The sequence below is a fragment of the Protopterus annectens genome, chromosome 11.part0 (genome assembly GCF_019279795.1).
Source record: "Protopterus annectens isolate FY-2018-M chromosome 11.part0, PAN1.0, whole genome shotgun sequence".
NCBI classification, from domain to species: domain Eukaryota; kingdom Metazoa; phylum Chordata; order Ceratodontiformes; family Protopteridae; genus Protopterus; species Protopterus annectens.
The window spans coordinates 85,368,106-85,391,374 of NC_056745.1; the positions used below are offsets into that span (position 1 = coordinate 85,368,106).

Genomic DNA, 23,269 nt, shown 5'->3' on the forward strand with positions numbered 1-23,269 from the left:
TATGCATTACTACTTATTCAGCCATGATGTGTCTCATCATCTTCATGGTACATCACACTTCCTGAAACCGAAACCCCATAAATTCCTTTCCATACACAATCATATAAAACAACATTAGTAGGCTAAAATCTCACCTTAATCCCCTTGAATGGTCACCAGTACTTTACTGCCCAGATTCAAAACCAGCTGTCAACACCCTAACTTCCATTCTACTAAACCTTCAGAATAAAAATCTCCTTGGGTTAACAACTGGTTAGGTCCAGAACTCAAAGACTTTCTTAAACTCATGGACAGAGTTTGGAATGAATGGAAACACTCCTAACTACTCACACATCAGAAAATATTTAACACTTCACAGGCCATAGTTTTTAGATGCAATCACCCCAGCTCTGAAACAAAACAAAAAAAAAATGGAAACATGACTTTGAAACAAACCACTGCACTTGCCTGGACTTTTAATACATCCAACAGTACCTGATCTAACTTTGTAAAAGAACTCCATAGTCTAATACAGAACATTCCCTTCAAAAAAAAACCACCACCTAGTCAATTACAACCTTCCATTTCTAAAGTGAAGAACTTCTAGAAAAAAATCCCTTTCGTGGTACTCCTGGAACTGGCCAATATCCCTGGTTCTTCTCCTAACGTGAAGGCTGGCCAATATCCCTGGTTCCTCTCCTAACGTGAAGGACACCTGTTCGACACCCTTCACTGCATACTTAACTTATCCCTTACACTTTAGTATACCACCCACCATCCACAAATCCACAATAACAATGTCTCTGTAAAAAATACCAAAACTTTCATCCACCTCATAATTCCAACCAGTCTCAATTCTCCTGGCTTACGGAGAATTACGACAAAATTATTTTCGATTTTACACAAAGACATGCGTGTGTAAATGGACGTGCCTTCGTTGAAGGTAGAGCGTCAAGCTGGCACCTCGGCATTTTGTAAAAATCTACTGCCAATCATTAGCGGACCAGAGTTCCGCTGTGGTGACCCCTTACCGGGAAAAGCCAAAAGACAAACAACAACAACACATACGTTCAGTAGTACTATTCACTATGCAGACACCAGCGTGGTTTCTGAACTAGCAGACGCAGACCTATTATCTGGAATTTTTCACATAACACCTTAACAAAAAAGAGATGGAGGAAATCTTACCAGGATTGCATTTGTAGACCATACCAAGACCTTTCACATTATTAACCAAAATCTCTCCACCACACAATTTTATCCATGGGTGTAAGTAAAGGAAATCCTGTTTTAAGAACGTTCTTACTAACAGAAAGCTTCCAAGTCAAAATAAGGCCCACCCTTTTCAACTCTGCCTCTAAGTAAAGGGGTATGTCAAAGCTAGTCTCTTCTTCATTAATATTCTCTATTCTCCATATTTAGACTTCTTGCACATTGTCCCTCTTAAGCAATAAATTTATATGCAGATGACAGTTACTCACAGATAAAACCTCTCCAATTCCATTAATCAAAAAGTTCCTAGAAAGGGACTCGTTCCAGCTAGCCACCTGTTGTAACAGCATGCAATTACATATCTCAAAGTTAAGGATATGAGTTGCTAATTAATCCTATAATTCAATTTCCTGTTGCAAACTGTGATTCTGAGCAAGTGAATTAACATGACAAAGATCCTGGCTCATCCCTGAGAAAAAGGGATGTGTCCAGTGGGCTTACCCGGTTAAATAAAACAAACTGTGATCCAGAAAAAATACCTTATTCAACACAAAATTTGCACATTCAGCTTGATAAGAATATTAACAGCCTGGCTTTGTGGCACAAAAAGGAGAAGCCCCGACTGTCACATTGGTGGACAAACTCAGTACGCACTCAGGTGGTGAGTGAGATTTTTATGGTAGACACCAGGAAAACCATCATCTAGGCTTGGGGATGGGATAACAGGGCTGCATGATAGTTCATGTTCAACATTATTACTTTCTTCTTATTGTCACACATAGTGTGTATACAAAGGCATTATATAGGATTTTCAAATGCTGCAATTTTTTCCCCCACAGGCTGAGTGTGAAATTGGTCAGTTTTGAACAGTGTTCTTCCTGATTAACAAATTCAATAAAGGCCTCCCTTCAGAAGTGGGGAGGGGCCAGCATGGTCAGCCTACTGCACAACCCCTTCCCTTGTGAGACAAGTGTGAGCAAAAGGAAATAGGGCATGACTTAATGGCCCTCTTGGTTCATTCCTGCCTACAGAAAAAGAGAAAAAAAATGGGTTGATTGGCAAGAGTGGCTGATAATCTGCAGACAGCAGGAACATAAAAAGCTAGAAATAAATGATGGCATTACAGACAACATATAAAGCATTCACGTACCTAGGTATCTGGCTTGACCAAAAGTTAAAACTTTCAGCATCATGTAGAAGAGACAAAGGAAAAAAATGACAAATTATATTTTTGGGCCATTTTCCAACTCCAGAAAGTAGAATAGCAGTTGGTAAAGGACTCCCATTAGGATACATCCAATGCAGTCCACCTGACTGCTGCAGCCTCACAAAAAGTTAACTTCAAACTGAATATGCCTGCTTATAACATCTGCACCTCATCATAACCACCACTGTCTGCCCTTATCAAAACCCAAATGACTTCCCATTCCCATCCAGCAAACACAAAAACTGCTGCTTGGCTCCCTTCTTTTCACTAGCAAACTCAGTACTGGACACTCCCACTAAAGTCCCAAGTCACTCCTCCCAACACTGTCCACCTCTGTCTCTCAAACTTTCCAGCTAAGACCACACCTTCTTAGCATCAGCCCTCAAACTTGGGAATCCTTCCTTACCTCGCCTAAAAACAGTGAATCATACCCAATGGTCGCAAAATGTTTAAAAACTTTTCATTAGAATGTGTTGCATGCAAATGCTTCTAGGATAACATCCCCAGTAACTATCAGGCAATATTCTCTGTAAAACATAGTCCAAATCAGTCTGTTTAGATACATAGTAATTCTAATTTTCCCTTACAGTCTCATTTATCATCCATCACATTAAATACCTGGAGAATGAAAATGAATGTGCTCCTCATTTACAATACATTTTGTGCAGTAGGTCTTTCCTGGTGTATTGAAAGCATCTGACACTGAAATGTTATGTATTTTGTGAATGAAAACACAAGACTTTGTGCTTGTACAGGGGGTAAATGTCACTTGTATTATGTGGATGCATATTTCTTCAATATGTATTCCTGGAGCAAGTCTGAATATAGTCCATGCAGATTAATGATCTACCCTGGGTAAGAAAAGAATGCTACTTAAAGCGGTGTTTATTTTAAAAATACTAAGCTGGGAATTTCTACACTATACTACTACATTATAGATATCAAGGTATCAGAAAGCAATGATCTTCCACAAGACGTCAGCCTCCATGGCCAGCACTACAGCAAACACTAAAATAAGCCCAAATGGCTACAACTTGTATTACAAGTGAAGCCCACCTCAAACTCAATGCAAAGAATCTCCTGTACAAACCCCACACAAACTGATAAAAGAAAAACTGTCCAATCTTTCCAGAACCAGAAAGAATATTGAGAATAACCACACACCCTGTATTAGTGAGAAAAGACTTCTACAGATCTTTTCAAGAGTAGAGTCTTGACCCTCCCCAAGAGCTCTGTGGAGATGGTCTAGTTCTTTGCTCAGAACTCATTCTAGAGGAGAATCCAGCAGACACAGCCAGTTGTGACAAAATCCACAAACCGTGTATTTTGTGATAGTTCTACACACTGGGGCAAACTCAAAGAACTGCCTACAATCCCAGAAATGTACAGTCAAATGTAAATCATAGCTGCAGTTGTCAAGACAGTGGGATCATCCTCCTAGCTGACCTGGCTAATGTAAAAGGGGGAAAGAGCAGTCAATGCTTGACAGCCTTCCAAGTCAGCAAGGTTTGGTTCTCTCTTCAGAATGGTAAGGTACAGAAGAGTAAGAGATGGACAGGAGATTGGTGGTGGTGGTGGTGGTGGTGGTGGTGGTGGTGGGGGGTCATAAGTGTCCTTCACAGATTCTTTACGAGTTCACCAAACAGATCCTGAGAGAGCTATCAACACAGAAAAATTTTGTTTAAAAGGCATGAGGATGGATCTTCTGAGGTCCTCCTAAGGGAAAGAAAGCCAAACCAAGCCATCCTGTTAAAGCACATGTCTAAGCTTGCAGTTTTGATTAAAATCTTTGCAGACTCAAAATTTGCAAACTCACTCTAATTTATGGACAGAGTCCTGACCACCTTTTAACCTTAAACCATGACTCATGGATGGCAGAGAGTTTCTCCAGTGGCTTTTCCAGTAGAAATAACTGGAGACTGGACAGGTTTGACAAGTATATGTGGGTTCTAACATCCAGCATGGAAGAGTACACTCTTGTGACACACACAGACTGCTTTGTTGGGGAAAAGCTGACAAAATGTGCCTCTGAGTCCTGTGATGGACCTAAATGTTAATGCAGGAGTCAGCCTGGACGACTGTAAAAAATTCAGTCCACTCAGCCAGTGATTTTTAAGGGGCGTTTGCCTTCTTGGTGTTGCAAAAGAAAAGACTACATGCTTCCATACTGCCAGATCATCATTCTTTAAGACCAGCTCCACAAAATGATGACCGAATACTTACCGTTTTTTCCTCCTCTAGATGCATAAAGGCCTTTTCTTGAGAAAGGAATGGATACCAATAACCAGACCAAAAGAGGATCTCCAAAGAAAATATCATCTGGAAAGAGCCTTAGGGCAAACGGAACTTATTCTCTTTACCCTGTCGCTCAGACAACTGTCCTCAAACCTCAAAGGAGCAGGGGTAGTAGGGTGCCTCCTGCCTTTCACCTGCTCTAGGGGCACACTTGTGCAGGAATAAACACGTGCTGGGTGTGCGCTAAATGCCAGACATCAAGAATTTGTTACTCAGGAGTACGCATACTTAGGGCAGACTAGAGACATGCTGAGCTTAACTATGGCATTAAGCCATATTTATTGATGGGTGCTCTCTTATACCACCAAAGTCTGTCTGAGAAGCAACCGCTGAACACTGAAGCCCTGAAATAAAACAATTTGCTGGACTCACCCTTGACTTGGGTGCAAGGCTGGGAAAACAAAATTAGAGATTATTCCACTTAATCAGGTCAGACATCAATGAGCTTTGGACAATCAGAAAAGGAATTAGTGGTGCCTTCAGCACAGAATGCAGCCCCCATGATGGCAAGTGGATGAATGCCTCCTTTAGGCTTTTCACTAAATGTTGAAGTAGAGGGTGTGTGCAAAGTCAAGCCTTTCCCAATGTGGGCAAGCTCATCACCTGCAAAGACAAGAAAGCTAGTTTAGAAGAAAATACTAGCAGAACCTGGCCCCTGTCTATTATCGGATTCTTAGTCCTTGTGATATTGCCCCAAGTAAAATCTGGGACTGTTTGTGGGACCCTTATACCATCCCCTGTGCAAAAAAACATCAGCTGCTGACAATCTTCTGGTCCAATGTCTTGGGTGATGTGGATAATTCACTAATATTTATGGCACTGCTTTAACAACGGGTCCTCTCTGGAAGTAGTACAGGAAAATCTGCTGTAAGCCACAGCTGGTTATCAGACGACCATAAAGTGATATCAAATGCAAGAACCTTTCACAGATGTAGATCAGATCTGATAGCAGGATTGTCTTAAATGGCAGAAAAGAAATGGTGTGCCTATGGGTGGAAATAATCACATAGTTGAGACCACAATCACCACAACTTCAACCACCCACAAGTGCTGAAGATTCCAAGAAAAGGTGCAGAACCTGTATATATAGAAAGGACGATGCCAACTGCCAAGGAAGGTCCATAATGTCAGACTAGACAAATGCTTTTCAACAATGTGCTTTTTATTAAACAAATAGGCAAGCCTCCATGTCAAGATTTCTTATAAAGGCATTACCTTCTTACTTGAAATAAAGTTAAGTAATTTAGCAAGGTAAAGGATACAACAGCAGAGGGATAACATTTTGGCCTGGTTGTTGATCACTTTCACAAGACACCGCCTAGCCAGAGCATACTTATGAGTAGTTGAAATTTTATCCACACCTGCTGGGATAACCAACTGACAAAGCTGCAAGACAGAAAAAAAGGAAAAAAAAAATCTTTAGCAAGCAGCACTCAAACTGCTGATAACAAACGTATGTCAAAATGAATTAATCTTTTTTAATGACCACCACTGTACAGTTATCCAGTTACGCATCTATTTACACTTTACTTTTGTCTAACTAATCTAAGTTAAATACAGTTATACAGACCATAACTATCAGAACTTATTACACCTTTTCATGCAGCAGTTCACAATAGGCAGGGCTTTTGCAGTACTAAACAATGTTCACAGATGAAGGATTTCATGAGCAGTTGAACAGGTACAAACCACAATGTGCAGGGTACTAGTAATTGCAAGTTCAATGATTAAGGGTTCACAGAAATTGCAGCCCGAACTCCTCCTGCAGAATGTAAAAGCAGTAGGCCCAGTTCCAACAAAGCCTCTCTCATGCCCATAATGAGCATAACAATTATGTTACTCACCACACCAGCTGATCTGTGAGGAAGTCTTCTGCAGCAGCAACATTTTCAGATTTTTCTCTTAGGATGTCCTCCACATTGCACTTTTCAGAATTTCCCTTCACTCATGTGCAGAGAAGAGTGCATGTTTTTGTCCAAAGGACATCACCTCCTCACTTGCTAAAGTATGAGAGCATGCTTAGACCTTGCTCTACCCACTTTGACCCCACACACTGAGATAGCCCAATCTGATAAGACAGAATAAAAACATGATACCTAACATTTGGAACTGCAGTCCAAGAAATAATGACCGTGAATTTATGAATCAATAACAAAGATTACATGGCAAAATGTATACAATGGAGACCTTTCTGAAGGAAAGACTAGAAGCTTTTACAGCTTTGTTGGCAACACCTTTGACAGCGGCATCTTTCAGGGGTCATTAATAGCACATTACAGTTAAAAATCCACTGCAAGCAGACCTTCAAGATGCTGCACATTGATCGACAGGGAGATTTCAGCTCTCCCAGTATGAACACTGAAACTGACAGTTTGGGTAAAATTCAGTCACTGACTACTAATTACACTACCTGGATGCCAGCAAAGATGTTTGGTGAACATGAGAGAAAAGTGACCAAAAATGGATACAACTCTGGCGAGGAAAAAAATCCGTCATCTGTCAGGATGTGGCGTGGCAAGTGTGAGATTCAAACTGCTGGATCCAGTTGTGTTCAGAATTTTTTTCCTGGAAGTTCAAAGTAATTTTTGACGCACAGACCAAGGGGACTTGACTTCTCATTCTTCTGAGAAAAAAAACTCATAGTGATACTTTGCCAGTGAAACATTTTCCATTATTCCAAAGGAAAATGACTGTGGCAGGAAAAAACACAGGAGCTGAACATCAGAATCATGAGCATCTTGAACCGGACGCTGATGTTGGGAGATGGAAATGAACAGGAAGAAGATCAGCAATACTGAAATTAGGGGAATAAATGGGAGATTATAAAAGCATCAGTCCCACTGGATGTAGGACTATATATGTGAAATAAAGCTTTCCAAGAAACAATGGTTGAGAAACACCGGAATTGTGCTGATGTGAAACTAGTGGGTGAAAAGTAAACCATAATACCCCAAATAATGCCATTAATATTTAGGAGAACACTGAAGAAAATGAAGAAACGATACCTAAAACTGATTTTTTTTTTATATTTGTATTCAAAAATTTCAAGATGTTAACTGTTTGCTATAAGGAGATTGTACTGTGTGCCCTTAGGGATATTTAAAAGTGAAATAGGGATAGTATTACTAGTAACTGCTGTATATGTTAAAGATGTTAAGGCAAGTACTTTACCTTGTAAGATGTACAGGCTTTTATGGTGCAGCAAGATAAGAATGGATGGTCAGAAGCAAGTTACTTAATATAATGATGTGCTCTTGGGCTGATGGGGTGGGGATAGTTTGTAAAACTGTAGTGACATATGTAGACTTCATTATAGCAAATTCCTCTGTTTTTATAAAGGTGGATATCTAGATTAATGTCTTTAGTTTAAACTGTAGAATTTTTTAAGCAAACATGTTTGAAAAATATAGATGAAAGGTATAGAAAATGCAAGCTTTCTTGCATCTGCAAAATTATTAGTTTTTCTTTTTTATTGGCAAGTGCTCTTTGTGGGAGGCAAGAAATCTGCAGGTGCAAAGAGATTGCCAGTGGAAATTTGTACATTATGTTTTCAGATAAATATGCAAATATCTGCAATGCTGATAGCTGTTTTTTTCTCACTGCTTATTGCTTTTACTTGGAGATAAACTGTCTGCAGGTGCAAACAATCTAACACATTTATTAAATTATCACTTAAGACATAGGTAAATGCAGATTAACAGAAAAGAAAAAAACATATTAGCATTTTTCCACTTCCATACATTATACATCATTTATCTTTTCTTTCTTTATAACTATCAGTCCAACAATACATACATTGCTCAATTCCTGCCTTCACTTAAACCTCACTCCTCTTCCTCCCACACATTATCCTGCATGTAAAGTTCCCAAATTTTTCATTTATTTATATGGAATTTGTTCATTCTCTTTTCTAAAGACCCCTCTTCCAGTTCTTATCACTTTTATAGCATTTCTAGTACTTGTTTTTAGCAGCCAACAGAAAAAGTAAACAATAACTTGCATCCTAATTCTTTAATACATATAACAATGTCTTACTTGCTTCTTAACTCTAATACATACAACAGAATAGTGCACAGTTTAGTTTATTCAAAAGTGACCAGTGTAATTTTTCTTTGAGCTAAATGTTAATATTTACTGAAAGAACGTAAACAGTTTTTTCACATCTTAAAGGGGAATACAGATAAACATACAGATAGAAATCAGTGCAGGTGATAACACAGACTAACATGGGCTTTAGCATGGGAAGCCTTAATTTTAACTTGGGTAGTGCCTGTGGGTGCAGCCACTGATCTAGGGCAACTGCTCCGACCTGGAGAGGTGATCTAGGGCAACTGCTCCGAACTGGAGAGGAAACCATCTGTTGAAAAATATACATAGATTTGTTATGTAAAAGGGGATGGGAGGTTCTGAAAACTTTTTTTTTTTTTTGAGCATTTTCATTGAAGCAAAAAGTCATGAAAAATGTGACACAGTTTGAAATGGAAATGAGAAGCAACTACTTGAAAAATCAGACAGCCAAACATTTGTGTGTGGCTGTAAGCTAAAAACTGGAAATACACATTCAAAAGAAAGAACAGTTATATAGGCAAACTTAACATTACTGCAGATGTTCAAATGATCACTGCTGCGGTAGTCTTAGGTATACGAGTTACAGCCTGCCGTGGATAAAGCAACTGGCCAGCTTTCAAAGCTTCAGGAAACATTCAAAGAGCCCAAACTGTCAGGCAGCTTGAGCTGAGCTGATTAAAACACAAGTTGGGTGCCAAGCCCTTCAGAATTTCCTGCTAACACGGTGAAACAGGCTGAGCCCTGACAGGAAAATATTAGGAAGAACAAAAAATAGCTACACTCTGCCATAAACACCACACCAAAAAACAAGGGGGACAGAAGGAAGGAATGGCTATTACAGTAATGATCATTCAAACATCTACCATTATGGTAAAGTTTGCTTATACAACTGTACTATGTTCATCATATTGATGAGTGCTGCAGTAGCCTTAGCTATATATAGATTACCCTAGCTTACTAGATTTGGTAGGTGGAAGAACAAGTGTCCAGGAGCCCCTGGAAATTCGTCTTTGCAAAGCCTGATCTAGACCTAGAGAAGGAATCAAGCTTCTAAAGCTTTGTAAAATTACGTACACAGGACTAAGTATCAGCTTTTACAATACTTTTAGAATCCAACCCTTTCCAAAATGCCACAGATGAAGCTAAGGACCTGGTAGAGTGGGCGATGACCCTACCTATAACAGTTTTGTTGCAGTGAGTATAAACAAAAGTCATGTACTTAGCATGATGATAGATTCGATTGGTCTGTCTCAGGCCTCAACCTATGGATTATTGGAGCAGACACAGGGTAAATCTGCCAGACTTCAACTTGCCAGGCTATGCCTCCCCTACCCACAATCCCCTGCTCCCCAACAGATATCTCAGATCACATATGCCCTGTTCTAATATAGCTCTAAAACACATTTCTTACATAAAGTAAGACAGAGGACTCCAGCAACAAATGAGAATTGAATCTCCCCCACTTGGTAATCTTAGACAAGAGAACTTGCCAAAAAGGTGGGGAAGGTCGATCCACTGAGAGACAGACAACACAGATCTATCATTAGGGTAAATAGATAACTTTCATATCTGATGTTGTCTTCCCAATCTGACTTCAGCCTATGGGACAGAGTTCCAAGCAATGTAAAAATCCCTGGGAGGATCCAAGGAAGAATATTCTCCAATTGGTGGAACTAAAGCAAGCCCTGGACCTTAACTGACTGTCCAGCTTGTAATGAGAAACAAAGGTGTGAAGGCCCACACAAGTAGCTGCTGCACAAACCTCGAAGGAAATTCTGGAAAAGAAAACCATAGAAGTAGTCATAGCTCTAGTAGAGAGACCATTAGTTTTACCACCCAAAGCCTTGCCTTTCAAGGCATAAGAAAAAGAAATCGAGTCTGACAGCCACTTGGATAATGTCACTTACGACATAGGTCTTGCCCAATCTGAATTATGAAAAGGAAACAAACATCTGGCTGGAGTGTCTAAAGGTTTTTGTCCTGTCCAGGTAAAAGCAGAATGGTCTATGCACATCCAAACAATGCAGAAAGTACTCCCCTTTGTTCAAAAAATTAGGGAAAAATAGAAGATGAATACATCTATTCAAATTACTCTCCAAAGCTACTTTGGACAGAAAAGAAGGACTGGTGTGGAGTGAAATCCTATATTTGTGAAACACCTGATAAGGAGGAGAAGAATCTAGAGCTTGTAGCCCTGAATCTCTCCTAAGATAATGGCTACCAGAAACAAAGTTTTCCAAGATAACAACTTTAGGTCTGCAGTAGCAGAAGAACCTACAAGGTCTTGCAACACTCAAGGCAAATCTAGGGGAGGGACTGGATCCTGAAAGGGAGAATGCAAAAGAAATGCACCTTTGAGAAATGCCTTGTAAATTTTCAAAGAAGCCAAGGAAACACCATCCCTGTCGAGATGAAAATTAGAAATTGCTGGCAGTTGCATCTTGACTGTACAAAAACTAGAGCTTGATTTAAACAATTCAGCAAGAAAATCTAGAACGGGCTTTAAGGGAACAGAAAGGATCAAATCCTCGATATTTCAACCACATCACAAACCATTGTCATTTACTGGAATACACCTTCATAGTGGATAGCTTCTGGGATGTGGGCAAAAGATGCACCACACTACCAGACAGCTCAGGATTCCTGGCCATTGAGGGAACTGGAGAAACCATGCAGTTAGCTTGAAGGACTGCAGACTGGGAGGATCCAGACCCACTGGATGAGAAATGAAATCTGGAATGGGATAGAGAACCCAAGGAGGATATCTCAGAAGAGGCCACAAAAAGGGGTACCACAGTCGAGGCCAAAAGGGAGCTATGAGGAGCACTGTCACTCTGCAAAGGGCTGCCTTTTGAAGAAACTTGACAATCAGAACTGGGTCATGCCTGTACAGGAGAGCTGGGAGTCAAGCATACAGGAAAGTGTCTCTGGGTGACTGGCCCTGAGGAGGGACTAAGACATAGGAGCTGTTGCATTTGATGTTGGAGGGGAAGCAAAGAGGTTGCAATATGTAGTGCCCCAGTGCAGGAAGATCTGAGCTGCCACTCGTATTCAGAGACCAACTGTGAGGAAAAATATTCCTGCTCAAACTGTCATCCAGAAAGTTAAACCTCACAGGGATGTGCATTACAATCTGAAGCTGTTGAGACAATATATCCACCATTGGCAAACCCTTCACGGTCTCTCAACAAAGGATAAAACTGAGATCCTCCCAGCTTGTTGGGATACCAGCCAACAGACACTGCCCACATACTAAACTCGCACCACTAGGCAGGACATCCTGAAAGGCCTGCGAGGCAAGGACAGCCCTTGTCTCCAGGACATTGATGTGAATGTTGGACTCTATAGAAGACTAGGACCTTTGAACTGTCCTCCCTTTGAAATAACTCCCAACCAAGAAGGGAGATGTCTGTGATGACTGTGGCCACGGGACAGGGAAGAATGAATGGTATCGCATTGGTTACTAATGGAAACTGTAACAACCATTGAACCTAATTATGACACACATTTGTCAGTCTTACTGGAAAGTCTACTGGATGTGTCAAGAATGCCCACTGCAATTTCACAGTCAATTGCATAACCCTTATGTGGGAGCTCACTAAAGGGACCAACCCTATCAAAGCTGCCATGTGGCCTAAGAGTTTCAAAATTGCATGAGCTGGAGGCTTTGCAACGGTAAGCAGAAATACTGCCTGGGATTGAAGACTGATTATTCTGGTGCATGGGAACTTGGCAATTTGATTGATAGTAACCAAGTGGCAACCTATGAATTCTAATGTCTGAACAGGTTGTAAGCTTGACCTTAGAAAAATGACTGTAATTCCTAACTGGCCACACAACTGGAGTAAGGTATCCATGATTAGAAATGATCTCCCGGGGGCAGACATGAGCCAATTATCCAGGTATGGAAAGACTTGAAAGTCCTGCAGACGGAGCCACTGGCAAGGGTGAGACCAAATTGTAGGGCTCTGAATTGGTAATGATTTGCCCCCACTTGGAAGTAATGAAACCACCTGGAGAGCTTCTCTCTGTCTTGATATGATGGTAGGCGTCCTTGAGGAAGGATGATCGGATGTGCTGAACAAACCTCAGCAGAGGTAGGATAGACTGCACCATGACCATTCAGAACATGGTCTGTTTCACGAAGGGATTCAGTTTGTTCAAATCCAAAATGGGCCTGAGGTCCTTCTTTAGTACCAAAAAGATCCTTGAGTAGGCCCTGGATACTCGGACTGGTGGGACCTCTTGGACAGTGTGATTTGCCATCAGCTTCTGAATTTCTACTGCTGCCTGCAGTCTTTGATGAAGTGGAATGTCTGTGAGACGTTGGTTAGGGAACTTTTGAATTTCTAAAAAAGGGAATGGCATAACCTCTGGGTATGATTCTCAAGACCCACGCATCCGAGGTGATGGCCTCCCAAAGCTTTTGGGTGAACAGCCGAGCCAAGTGACCCTCAACTGCCTCCAGAGCAGGACAGTCAGGCAACCCTTCAAGATCACTGAAAGGGCCTACCAAATAAGGCTCCAAGGAAGTCCCAATTTTGTGGTTGGCCCCTTAGGTGGCTCCCATTATTATGGCTCCCCCTCTGGCCATGGGCAGAACCCTCAATAGGAGCATCCTCAGAAGGTGACTGTGACTTTCTAAAAAAAAAAAAAAAAAAAAAAAAAAAAAAAAAAAAAGAGACATTTGCTCACTTCTGATTCCAATAGAAGGTTTGCTGAAGGTAGCAAAACACACTCCTACTGCTGTCAGCATCTTCCCTGCTTGCTCACTCCTAGTAAGAGTGTCTTTAATCTTAGGCCCAAACAAAGAAAAGCCATCAAAAGGAGCATTAACAATGAAAACCTTGAAGCAATCTTGAAAGCTGGAGAGCCGCACCCAAGCATGGTGTCATATGGTAATACCAGAGCCAGCTGCTCATGATGCTCCATCAGCTGCATTTGAAATGGGCCTCACAGAAATGTTGGCAACAGATTAAAGGGTAGACAGCAGTGTCTCCGGTGTCTTTTGAATCTCCAGAGACTAGTGCATCTTAACGTTCCTGGACACTTCAGCTACAAGATCGCGCCGGAGCCTTGTCAAGTGGGATAAGTAGTTGAGTGCCCTCACAGTGAATGTTGTTGAGGCATAAGATCACTTATCGGGATGGTCCAAAGCATGAGATTATCTGATCGGGTTTTGGACTAAGGAACGAATCCTCTTCAGAAATTACCTTTTTGGTGACAGCTGCCACCATAATCACATCCAAGCCTGGGCCCTTACGCTAATGCAGCCAATCCTTGGGAGGAGCAAGAATTTTATAAGGCTTCTTAGGAATAGGCCCCACAGTGTCAGGTCCCTTCCACACCCTCCAAGACACTAGGTCTAGGAGTGTATCCTGAGGGGGAACCACCCAAGGTATTGATGGGCCCACAACGAAGGCTTCCAAAAATACTGAGTCCTGTGGAGAGGGGGCTTCAGTGGCTCAGCCCCTGCACTGGAGAAAAGGCTTCAAGAGATCTCCAAAGGACGCATCATCCTGTGGTGACTTAGAGGACCCCTCTTCTTCTTCAAGGTCAGTATCCTCAGTGAGAGACTCCTCACAGGAGTCAAAGTGCGTCCTCTTGCAGTGTCTCTTGCCTGAGACCTCCTGCTCTGGAGAAGCCAGAGAAGAGGGGGAAGGGGCAGGAAGTCCCACTAGGGGAGAGAATTGCAGACCAAACACCATGGGCTATCCAGGAGCAGGTTGACTATTGGGCGCAGGTACAGATTAGAATGGGGATGGGACAATAGCTCAGAGACAAATCCATCTACAGAGCAGAGAACTTCCTTTCAACCACACCAAAGGTGGAGGCAGATGCTGGCCTCCCAAAGCATCCAGTCCCAGCATCTGAATACATGGAAGACATGCCCGAATCCAAGGGAGCTACACCCAGCACCAACACAGAGTGGAGCTGAGCTGTTAAAGGCTGAAGCTCAGAGCCATGACTCTGAGGTCTGCTCGGGTTTGACAAAGTCAGAGACAAGAAGACCAAGGTGGGAGTCATTACTGAGGATGGACAAACCATCGGATCTGACCCCTAGGACATTGTATCCACAGGGACCGAGGAAGGAAACTAGGTTATAGAGCCAAGGTTATAGGAAGATTTCCAAGACTCAAAAGGCTAAGACCTAACTGCAACTCAGTCTACAAAACGGACCTTATGAGCTACTCCAAGTCTGACACTTTGAAACTGCCCACCAACTTCGATGACCAAGGGGATGACACCATCAATGGGGGCTTGGAGGGTTGCTTGGAAGACGAAGAACCCGCATGCTGGATCCAAAATGGCCTACCCCCCCCCCCCCATAGATCGAGCAGGGGGAATGGTGGTAGGTAGCCAACAAGCAATACATTTTTTGAATCCTTTATCCATGGGTAAGGAAGAGCCTGAAACACAACACATTACACAGAAGCAGAAACACTACGCCAACTGTACCCTAGAGAGAAACAACTACCTGGAGAAAGGAGAATAGCTCTGTACATAAACTCAAAGAGGTGGGAAACGTCTGCTGCTAATTATACAATATATCAATCACATACATATACACACACAAAATGGAAAAAAAAAAAAATTAAGCCTTAATGTAGCTAATCCAACTAATATAAAAAACAACATCTCTAAAGGCTAAGGGGAAAATATTACAGAAAGTCTACACAAAAAGAACAAAAAAAAATAGTTTTTTGCAGAGCTATGGATCAAGCTGCTGATAGGAATGGTGGCAAACTTGATCTGAGGTGTTTGTTGCGGAGCAGGGATTGTGGGTAGGGGAGGAGAAGATAACATTGGATCAAAAGGTAATAGCCTTAGACAATCATTTTTGAAATAGTCTGCTTTGATACAGGTTGTCCCGTCTAACCTTCACAAGAAACAAAAAATAAATTGAACCAAAGATTTAGTTTTGTTCAGATAGTACCTAATTTGTCTGTGGACATCCAAGATACGGAGTATCCTTTCTCCCTCATTTTTGGGTTCAGGAAAGAAAACAGGGAGACTGATAGTTTGGCTTAAAGTAAACTTAGCTACCACTTTAGGGATCAAAGAAAGATTAGTTCTCAAAAGAACCATAACACTGTAGGATGACTCACCATAAGAGCTTCCAAGACAGATAACCGTCTTGCAGAGGTCAGAGCAATCAATAAAACTGTTTTACATGTTAAGATTCTCAAGTCAGCCAGGTCAGCCGGTTCAAACGGAGCAAGTGTCAGTTTCTCTAACACAAAACTAAACTCCCATCAGTACTTGCTGCACATCATAAATAAAGAGGTGCCTAAAAGGAATTAAGATCCTATTATCCAGACAGTCACACGAAGTGGATTAGTGTCCGGATGTATTAAGCACCTCCGTTCTTGTGTGGGTAAATTCAGTCTGTGAGGAAGCTTGTGGCAATTGTTCTTAGCCATTGCCAAAAGACGGGAGTCACCACAATGATCTTGGGGGATTCCTTCAGAGTCTTCAGAAGTACCCCGAATATTACTGGGAAGAGTAGAAAAACAAAGGAATATTCCTGTCCAGATAAAAAAGAAAGAAAAGGCATGTCTTCTAGGCCTTCTTGCACAGAGTCCTGGAGTAGAATCTTCCCAGATGATTGTTCAGAGAGGAGGCAAACAGGTCTACTTGCTTAACTCCCCACAGATGGATCAAATCTTGGAAGACCCTCTAATCTAGCTTCCATTCATGAGAGTCTCCCCTCGACCTGCTCAGCTGGTTTGCCACATAGTTTTGTTCCCATGGAATATAGGATGCCTGCAGAATCGGTGTGCTGTGAAGCTCTATCCCAAGCTAACATGGTTAGTCTGCAGAGAGGGTAAGACTTGGTTGCACCTTGACCGTTGATGTACCACATGACTGTGGTTTTGTCTGCAACAACTTGAAGAGGTCTTGGGGATCAAGGAAGATTCAGAACAGAGTTCCTCGATCAGGGCAAGCATCTCTTTTACATTTATTTGCTTGTCTGTCATTGGTGTCCCACACACCTTGCAGTTTTATCCCTCCTGAAACTGCTTCTCAAGTAAAGTTTGATGCGACTGAGGTGACTGACTTGCTTTGGAACACGGAGGGAGAAAGGGAGACCTAGATTTATCTGTTGTCTCCACCAAATAACTTCCTCTTTGGGCAAACTGCAGCACTGTGATCTGAAAAGGCAAGGGGTTTCAGTGCTGGGACCAGACAGACTTCAGGTACCACTGTATCTTGATCATGTGGAGGGTATCATGAGAATCCTAGAAGCCATACAAACCAAATGCCTGAGGTATTCCCTCACAGTGCCCAAAGTCTCAGTGGAAAACCTTTAAAATATATCTATTTTTTCCTGCTCTTTGAATTGTGGTGTCTAGTTGACATCCCAGAAATTCAATCCTGTGAAGAGGAGTCAAGAAAGTCTTTTGAATCTTCTCTTGGAATCTTAGCTCACCCAAGTGAGACATTTCTAACACATTGAAAAAGACTCTGCAAAGATAAGCAAGTCATCTAAATATGGAAAAATGTTGCCTGCAATGAGCTACAACTGAAGCTAGACACTCTGTCAATCCGCTTGGTGCAGTGGATATTCCAAACAGGAAGGCAGAGAACTGTTAATGTGATCCAGACACACAAAATACCTTAAGAAACATCTGAAGTTTGGAGGAACATAAATGCAATAAACATCTTTTAAATCTAATGTTACTAGGAAACAGGAAGATGAAGGAACAGATTGTGAAGTATCATCATTTTATATGTGGGCACTACCACAAACAGATTTAGAAAAGAACGATCCAGAACTGGTCTCCAAACATTTCCTTTCTTTGGCACTAAAAATATCCTTGAATAAAATCTCTTTCCCACTTGGGAAGTGGTAAAGTGCTGTTGTGTACACTTACCATAAATGTAGATGTTCGAGTTTATTCACTGTTGCAGTCATCACATTTGCGTTATCCCTACCAGGGTAGCCCTTGGCCAGCCCGAACACCAGCGGTTTAGTATTTCTGTGTCGACTGCTGTTGCTTCAGGACGGACGTCAGGTTGTGAATAGTATAAAGTAAGGCAGCCGATGCCATTACATCAGTTTTTCTTGCCCTGTCAGGAGCCCCCAAGTGAGAGCCAGGATATGGTTGAAGAACCCCACCAGTAGAGTAAATACCAAAAAGTTCCTTGTAAGGAGAGAGAAGAGGGGGGTGGAAGAAGGGAAACCAGGACTGCAACAGTGAATACACTCTAACATCTACATTCATGGCAAGTGTACACAAAGTACAGTTGTGTACACTTACTATAAATGTAGATGTTCAAGTGTATTCACTGTTACAGTCATTACATTTGGGTAATCTGCTGGCAGGTTGCCCTCAGTCGGCCTGATTAACAAAGTCTTGGGTCCTGCGTCGGTTGCTGTCCCTTCTTCCATGACGTCAGGTCGTCAGGGGTATAAAACATGCAGCCGACATCATTACATCAGTTTTTCTTGCCCCAGATGTCAGGTGCCCCCCAAATGGGGAGCAAATAAAATTAAAAACACAAAAATATACCTCCAACCAAAAGGGCTTTTAAGCATAGTAAATGAAAGTAGAGGTATAGCCAGAGAAAAACAGGGGGTTGGAGGGAGGGTAACCAGGACTGCAACAGTGAATACACTCGAACATCTGCATTTATGGTAAGTGTACACAACTGTACTATGTTCTTCGTGTTTCACTGTTGCAGTCATTACATTTTGGTAGATTCCCAAAGCTATGGTTGGGGGGAGGAAATTATACAGTATTAGGACCAGCTATAAGGCCCTGCAAGACAGCAGTGGCAAAGCCAGCTCTGGATTTAGAGAAAAAGTGGTAAATGGTAATGTTTGGTGAAGGTATGAACTGAGCTGCAGGAAGCAGCTTCTAGAACATCCCTGGTAGGAACACCTCTGAGAAAGGCTGTTGAAGTAGATGCAACCCTGGTGGAATGGGATCTGATCCCCTGGGGGATAGTTTTTTCATGGTGCTTATAGCAGAAACGAATACAATGGCTTATCCATTTGGAAATGGTTTGCTTTGAAATGGCCTTTTCCTCTGCCCCTGCAGCAAATGCTGCCAGCAGTTGTTCAGATTTTCTTTGAGATTTAGTCCTGTTCAAGTAAAATCTAAGTTGTCTGTGTACATCCAATGAATGCAGAATCCGCTCCTCCTTGTTCTGTGGATTGGGAAAGAAAGTTGGCAAGTGAATGGTCTGATTAAGAGTCACACTGGATACCACCTTGGGCATGAAGGATGGGTTGGTCCTGAGAGATACCCTGTCCGCATGAAAAATGATGAAAGGCTCCACTGCCATAAGAGCCTGTAATTCGGAAATCCTTCTAGCTGAAGTGACTGCTAAAAGGAAAGCCGTTTTCCAGGAGAGAAATTTTAAGTCTGCAGTAGCAGCTGGCTCGAAAGGAGGGAGAGTGAGTTTCTCTAATACAAAATTAAGGTCCCAGGCAGGAGTTGGAGCTCTTCTGGGTGGTCTTAAGTTTTTGACCCCTCTGAGATGCTGCTTAAGCAGAGGATGAGAGAAGAGGGGAGGTTCTGTGTTGTAATGAGCTGAAATGGCTGAGGCATGGATTTTCATGGAAGAGGAGGACAGGCCCTTGTGAAGCATCTCAGTTAAGTATGGCAAAATCTGAGGAATGTTGGGCACTGCTGTGCTCATCCCTTGTGATTGATTCCAAGCACAGAATATTTTCCATTTATCAGCATAAGATTTTCTAGTACTAGGTCATCTCGCCTCCAAAATGACATCCATCACAGGTTTGCTGAGGGATGCTAAGGGTGAATTTAGGTGATTAGCCACGCTGCAAGATTCAAAGTTTGGAGCTGAGGGTGCAGAGATTGGTTGTTCTGCTGAGACAGTAAGGAAGGTATCTGAGGCAGGTGCCACGGTGAAATGTGTGACACACTGTGCAGGAGTGGGTACCAGTGTTGGCGAGGCCAGTCTGGAGCAATCAAAATCATTTTTGGTTTGTCCTGTTTGACTTTCAGTAGAACTTTGGAGAGCAGAGGCAGAGGGGGAAAGGCATAGACTGATAAGTTTTTCCAGATGAAGGACAGAGCATCCACTTTGCAGGCTTTTTTGTGATGAGTTCTTGTGCAAAATTTGTTCAACTGATAGTTCCGGGGTGAGGCAAAAAGATCCATGTCTGGGCTCCCCCATTTGTGTGTCAACATGTTGAAAATCCATGGTTCCAGTTTCCATTCATGTGGGTCCATGAGATTTCTGCTTAGTTCGTCTGCCAGAGTATTCAGCTTTCCTGGCAGGAATTGAGCTTGTAGTTGTACTTGATAGCACAAGGCCGTGTTTCACAATGCCATGGCTAGTCTGCAGAGGGGGTAGGAGTGTGTACCCCCTGCTTGATTATGTACCACATAACTGTGGTGTTGTCAGTCTTTATCAGTAATTGTCCTGGATGAAGGTAGTCCTTGAAGGCTGTCAGTGCATTCTGTACAGCTAGCATTTCTTTTTGATTTATATGAAGGTGCATTTGATTTGGGATCCATTTTCCCTGAATGCACTTCTCTGCCAGATGAGTACCCCATGCATAGTCTGATGCATCTGTAGTTAGGGTTTGGACGGCAGGGGTTGGTGAGAATGGCAGTCCCTTGTTCTGGTGGCAGGCCTCTGCCCACCATAGGAACTCTAGGTGCAGGCAAGGTATGATAGGAATCAGTTTCCAGGCTGTGACAATGTTGACTCCATAGACTTTTTAAATACCACTGAATTTTCCTCATATGCAGTCTTGCATATGAAATTAGAAGAATGCAGGAGGCCACGAACCCCAAGGCTTGCAGTATTTGCCTTGCAGAAAGCAGGGTTTTTGTGGCCACCTGTTTGAAGTGTCACCAAATGAATTTGCTTTTCTGGCGTAAGGAAAGCCATCTGGGCAGTTGTATTCAAGCTTGCACCCAGGAATGCAATTTTCTAAGAGGGTATCAGTTGGGATTTCTTTTCATTTATAGTGTACCCTAGACAAGTTAGAACCCTTTTTACAAACGCCAAAGTTTTAGAAGAACGTCCTTGTTTTCTGCCTGAATTAGACAATCGTCCAGGTATGGATATATTTGAATATTTCATTGCCTGCAAAATGCAATTACTGGAGCCAGGCACTTTGTAAAGACCCTGGGCACAGTAGATAAGCCAAAGGGCAGTGCAGAGAACTGGTAATGCAAGTAGCCTGCTTTGAATCGGAGGCATCTTCTGCAAGATTCCCTGATTGGAATATGCAGGCAAGCCTCTTTTAAATATAGAGTTGTCAACCAGGCATCTTTGTCTAGCATAGGAAGTAACTGGTGAAGAGTCAGCATCTTGAATTTTGGAATGTCCAGAAAGGTGTTTAGAGTAGATAAGTCCAGAATTGGACACCATGATTTGCCTTTTCTGTGTACCAGGAAAAGTCTTGAATAGAAACCTTGTCCCTTTTCCTCTTCTGGTACTAGTTGAATAGCCCCCATGCTCATGAGGGAAAGTACTTGTTTCTGGGCCTCTGCCCACTGATTTGGGGGCAGGTCTGGCCATCCGTTTGGAGTTGGCAACGTGTGGAAATGAAATCTGTATCCCTGGGATACAATATTTAAAACCCGTTTCTCCTGGGTTATAAGTTGCCAGTTTTTTGCATGAAGACCCAGTTTTCCCCCCAAAGGGCCGGCTAAAAGATAAGTGCTTGGTAAGTGCAGAGGGAAGTCATTGAGACTGCTTACCATAGGGAGGTGTCTTGCTGTTTCCAGATTTGGAAGAGGAGGCACCCTATTGCTTTGTTCTGAAAGTCCCTTGGGACTGAAACCTGGTACCTTTGGAATGTCTGGGTTTGACTTGAGTGGCTCTTGAAGGAACTGGAAAGGACCAGTTCTTAGTAGGCCAGTGTCTACTAAATCTTGGAGGTTGCACTTGTAAGAAATCCTTCACAGTTTGCATAGATTTAGCTTCATCTTGCATCTTTTTTACAACTTCTTCAGCCTTATTACCAAAGAGACGGTCCTGTTGTAAAGGAGCATCCAACAATTTTGCTTTAACATGATCAGGCAGAGATTGCTCTTTGAGCCAAGCATGCTTTCTTAGTACAGACCCAGTTACAGCAGCCCTGCAAGAGGCCTCCAAAGTACCAAAACCACACTGCAAAGTATGTTTTCCAACTTGTTCAGATGAATGCAATAGATCCTGTAAATCTTTATTTTCCATACAGTCAGAAATCAACATAATTTTTGTTTAAGCAGTCCCATGATATGCTGCTGATATTTTACCATATGAAATTGACAGTTTAAAGCCCTGATTGCCAAGGTTGCAGAAGTGTAGACCTTCTTACCCCATCTATCCAGTGCCCTGGAATCCCTATCAGAAGGGGTAGGATTTTTAGCAGTAGAAGCCTTAATGCCTTTGGGGCCCTGAGAAATGGTTTTAGGATCCGCAACAGGATTTTTGAAAATGAATTTGTGGGAGTCAGGAACCCTGTAGTATCTGTCTGGCTTACAAGGAGCCGGAGGCAGAGAATCAGGAGCCACATTAGATTCTGAAAACACCATCAACAATGAATAGAACAGGAGGTATAGTCAAAGGCCAATGCTGAGGAGGAAGAAGAAAATCCCCAAGCTTCTTTTTAGATTCATAAAAATCCTGACTTTCCCAGTGGAAATGTTCCCTTAAGATATGTAAAGTTTCACCAAAAGAAAAATCCTCAGGGGGAGAAGCAGAAGGAATGGAATCCTCTGCATCAGAGTCCACATAAGTAGGTATAGACAAATCTTGTTCATTAGAAAAGTCAGAAGAAATAGAATCCTGTTCAGAAGATTCATAGTCAATTTCTTGCCTAGGCCTCTTAGAAGGGGGATTGGCTACCCCTGATTAGAGTAATTAAATCTTCAGCCATTTTGATCATTTGTGTTTTAGGCATAGGGGCCTGCACATGTGGCCTAGTTGTCGGTTTTTTAGACATAGTTCGAGATTTTGGCCTTAATACTGAAGATGGTGTCGGTTTAATATACAAATCTGTAGGCCTGAATACACCCTCAGAAGCCGGTGCCTGCACAGCGGCTCCAGACCCATTCAAGGTAGAGACATCCGCGGGTTCCATAACTGAAGCATCTCGCGGCATACCGGACTCCAAAGTGCCTCACTGAGTACCGGCGAACTGGCTTAGGAGAAGCATCGTCGGCAGTTTTGGACCTCAACGGCCTGTCTCTGTCTTTTTCTTTGCGTTTTTTAGGTATTCCGGTAGTTGGATTGCTAACCAACGTAATTTCTGGATAATTAAACAGTGAGCCAAAATATTTAGAAGCAAAAAAGTACCGATGACGGATAGTGCGTTGATTAAATAAAGCACAGAACCGACAGCAAGGAACGTCGTGGTCAGGGCCTAGGCAAGGAATACAGTACAAATGAAAATCCTTATGAGGTAGTTCCTTCCCACAAGTAATACAATTATTAACTTTTACTGACATCAGTAAGGAGCACAAAAAAGTTTCCCCAACGGGGTACTTAGCTTTTTAGTTGAAGACTTCGGATCTGAAACTCGAAAAC

The 23,269-nt window shown here is 42.2% G+C and overlaps 1 protein-coding gene across 1 annotated transcript in view; it reads right to left on the reverse strand.

The window, feature by feature from the left end:
* The window catches only part of NUP205 (nucleoporin 205), a 1,199,422-nt gene that overhangs the window by 113,996 nt on the left and 1,062,157 nt on the right, over positions 1–23,269 (reverse strand). The window contains 1 exon segment of the mRNA XM_044087173.1: positions 5,956–6,079. Within this exon segment, the coding sequence (XP_043943108.1) occupies positions 5,956–6,079 (124 nt within the window).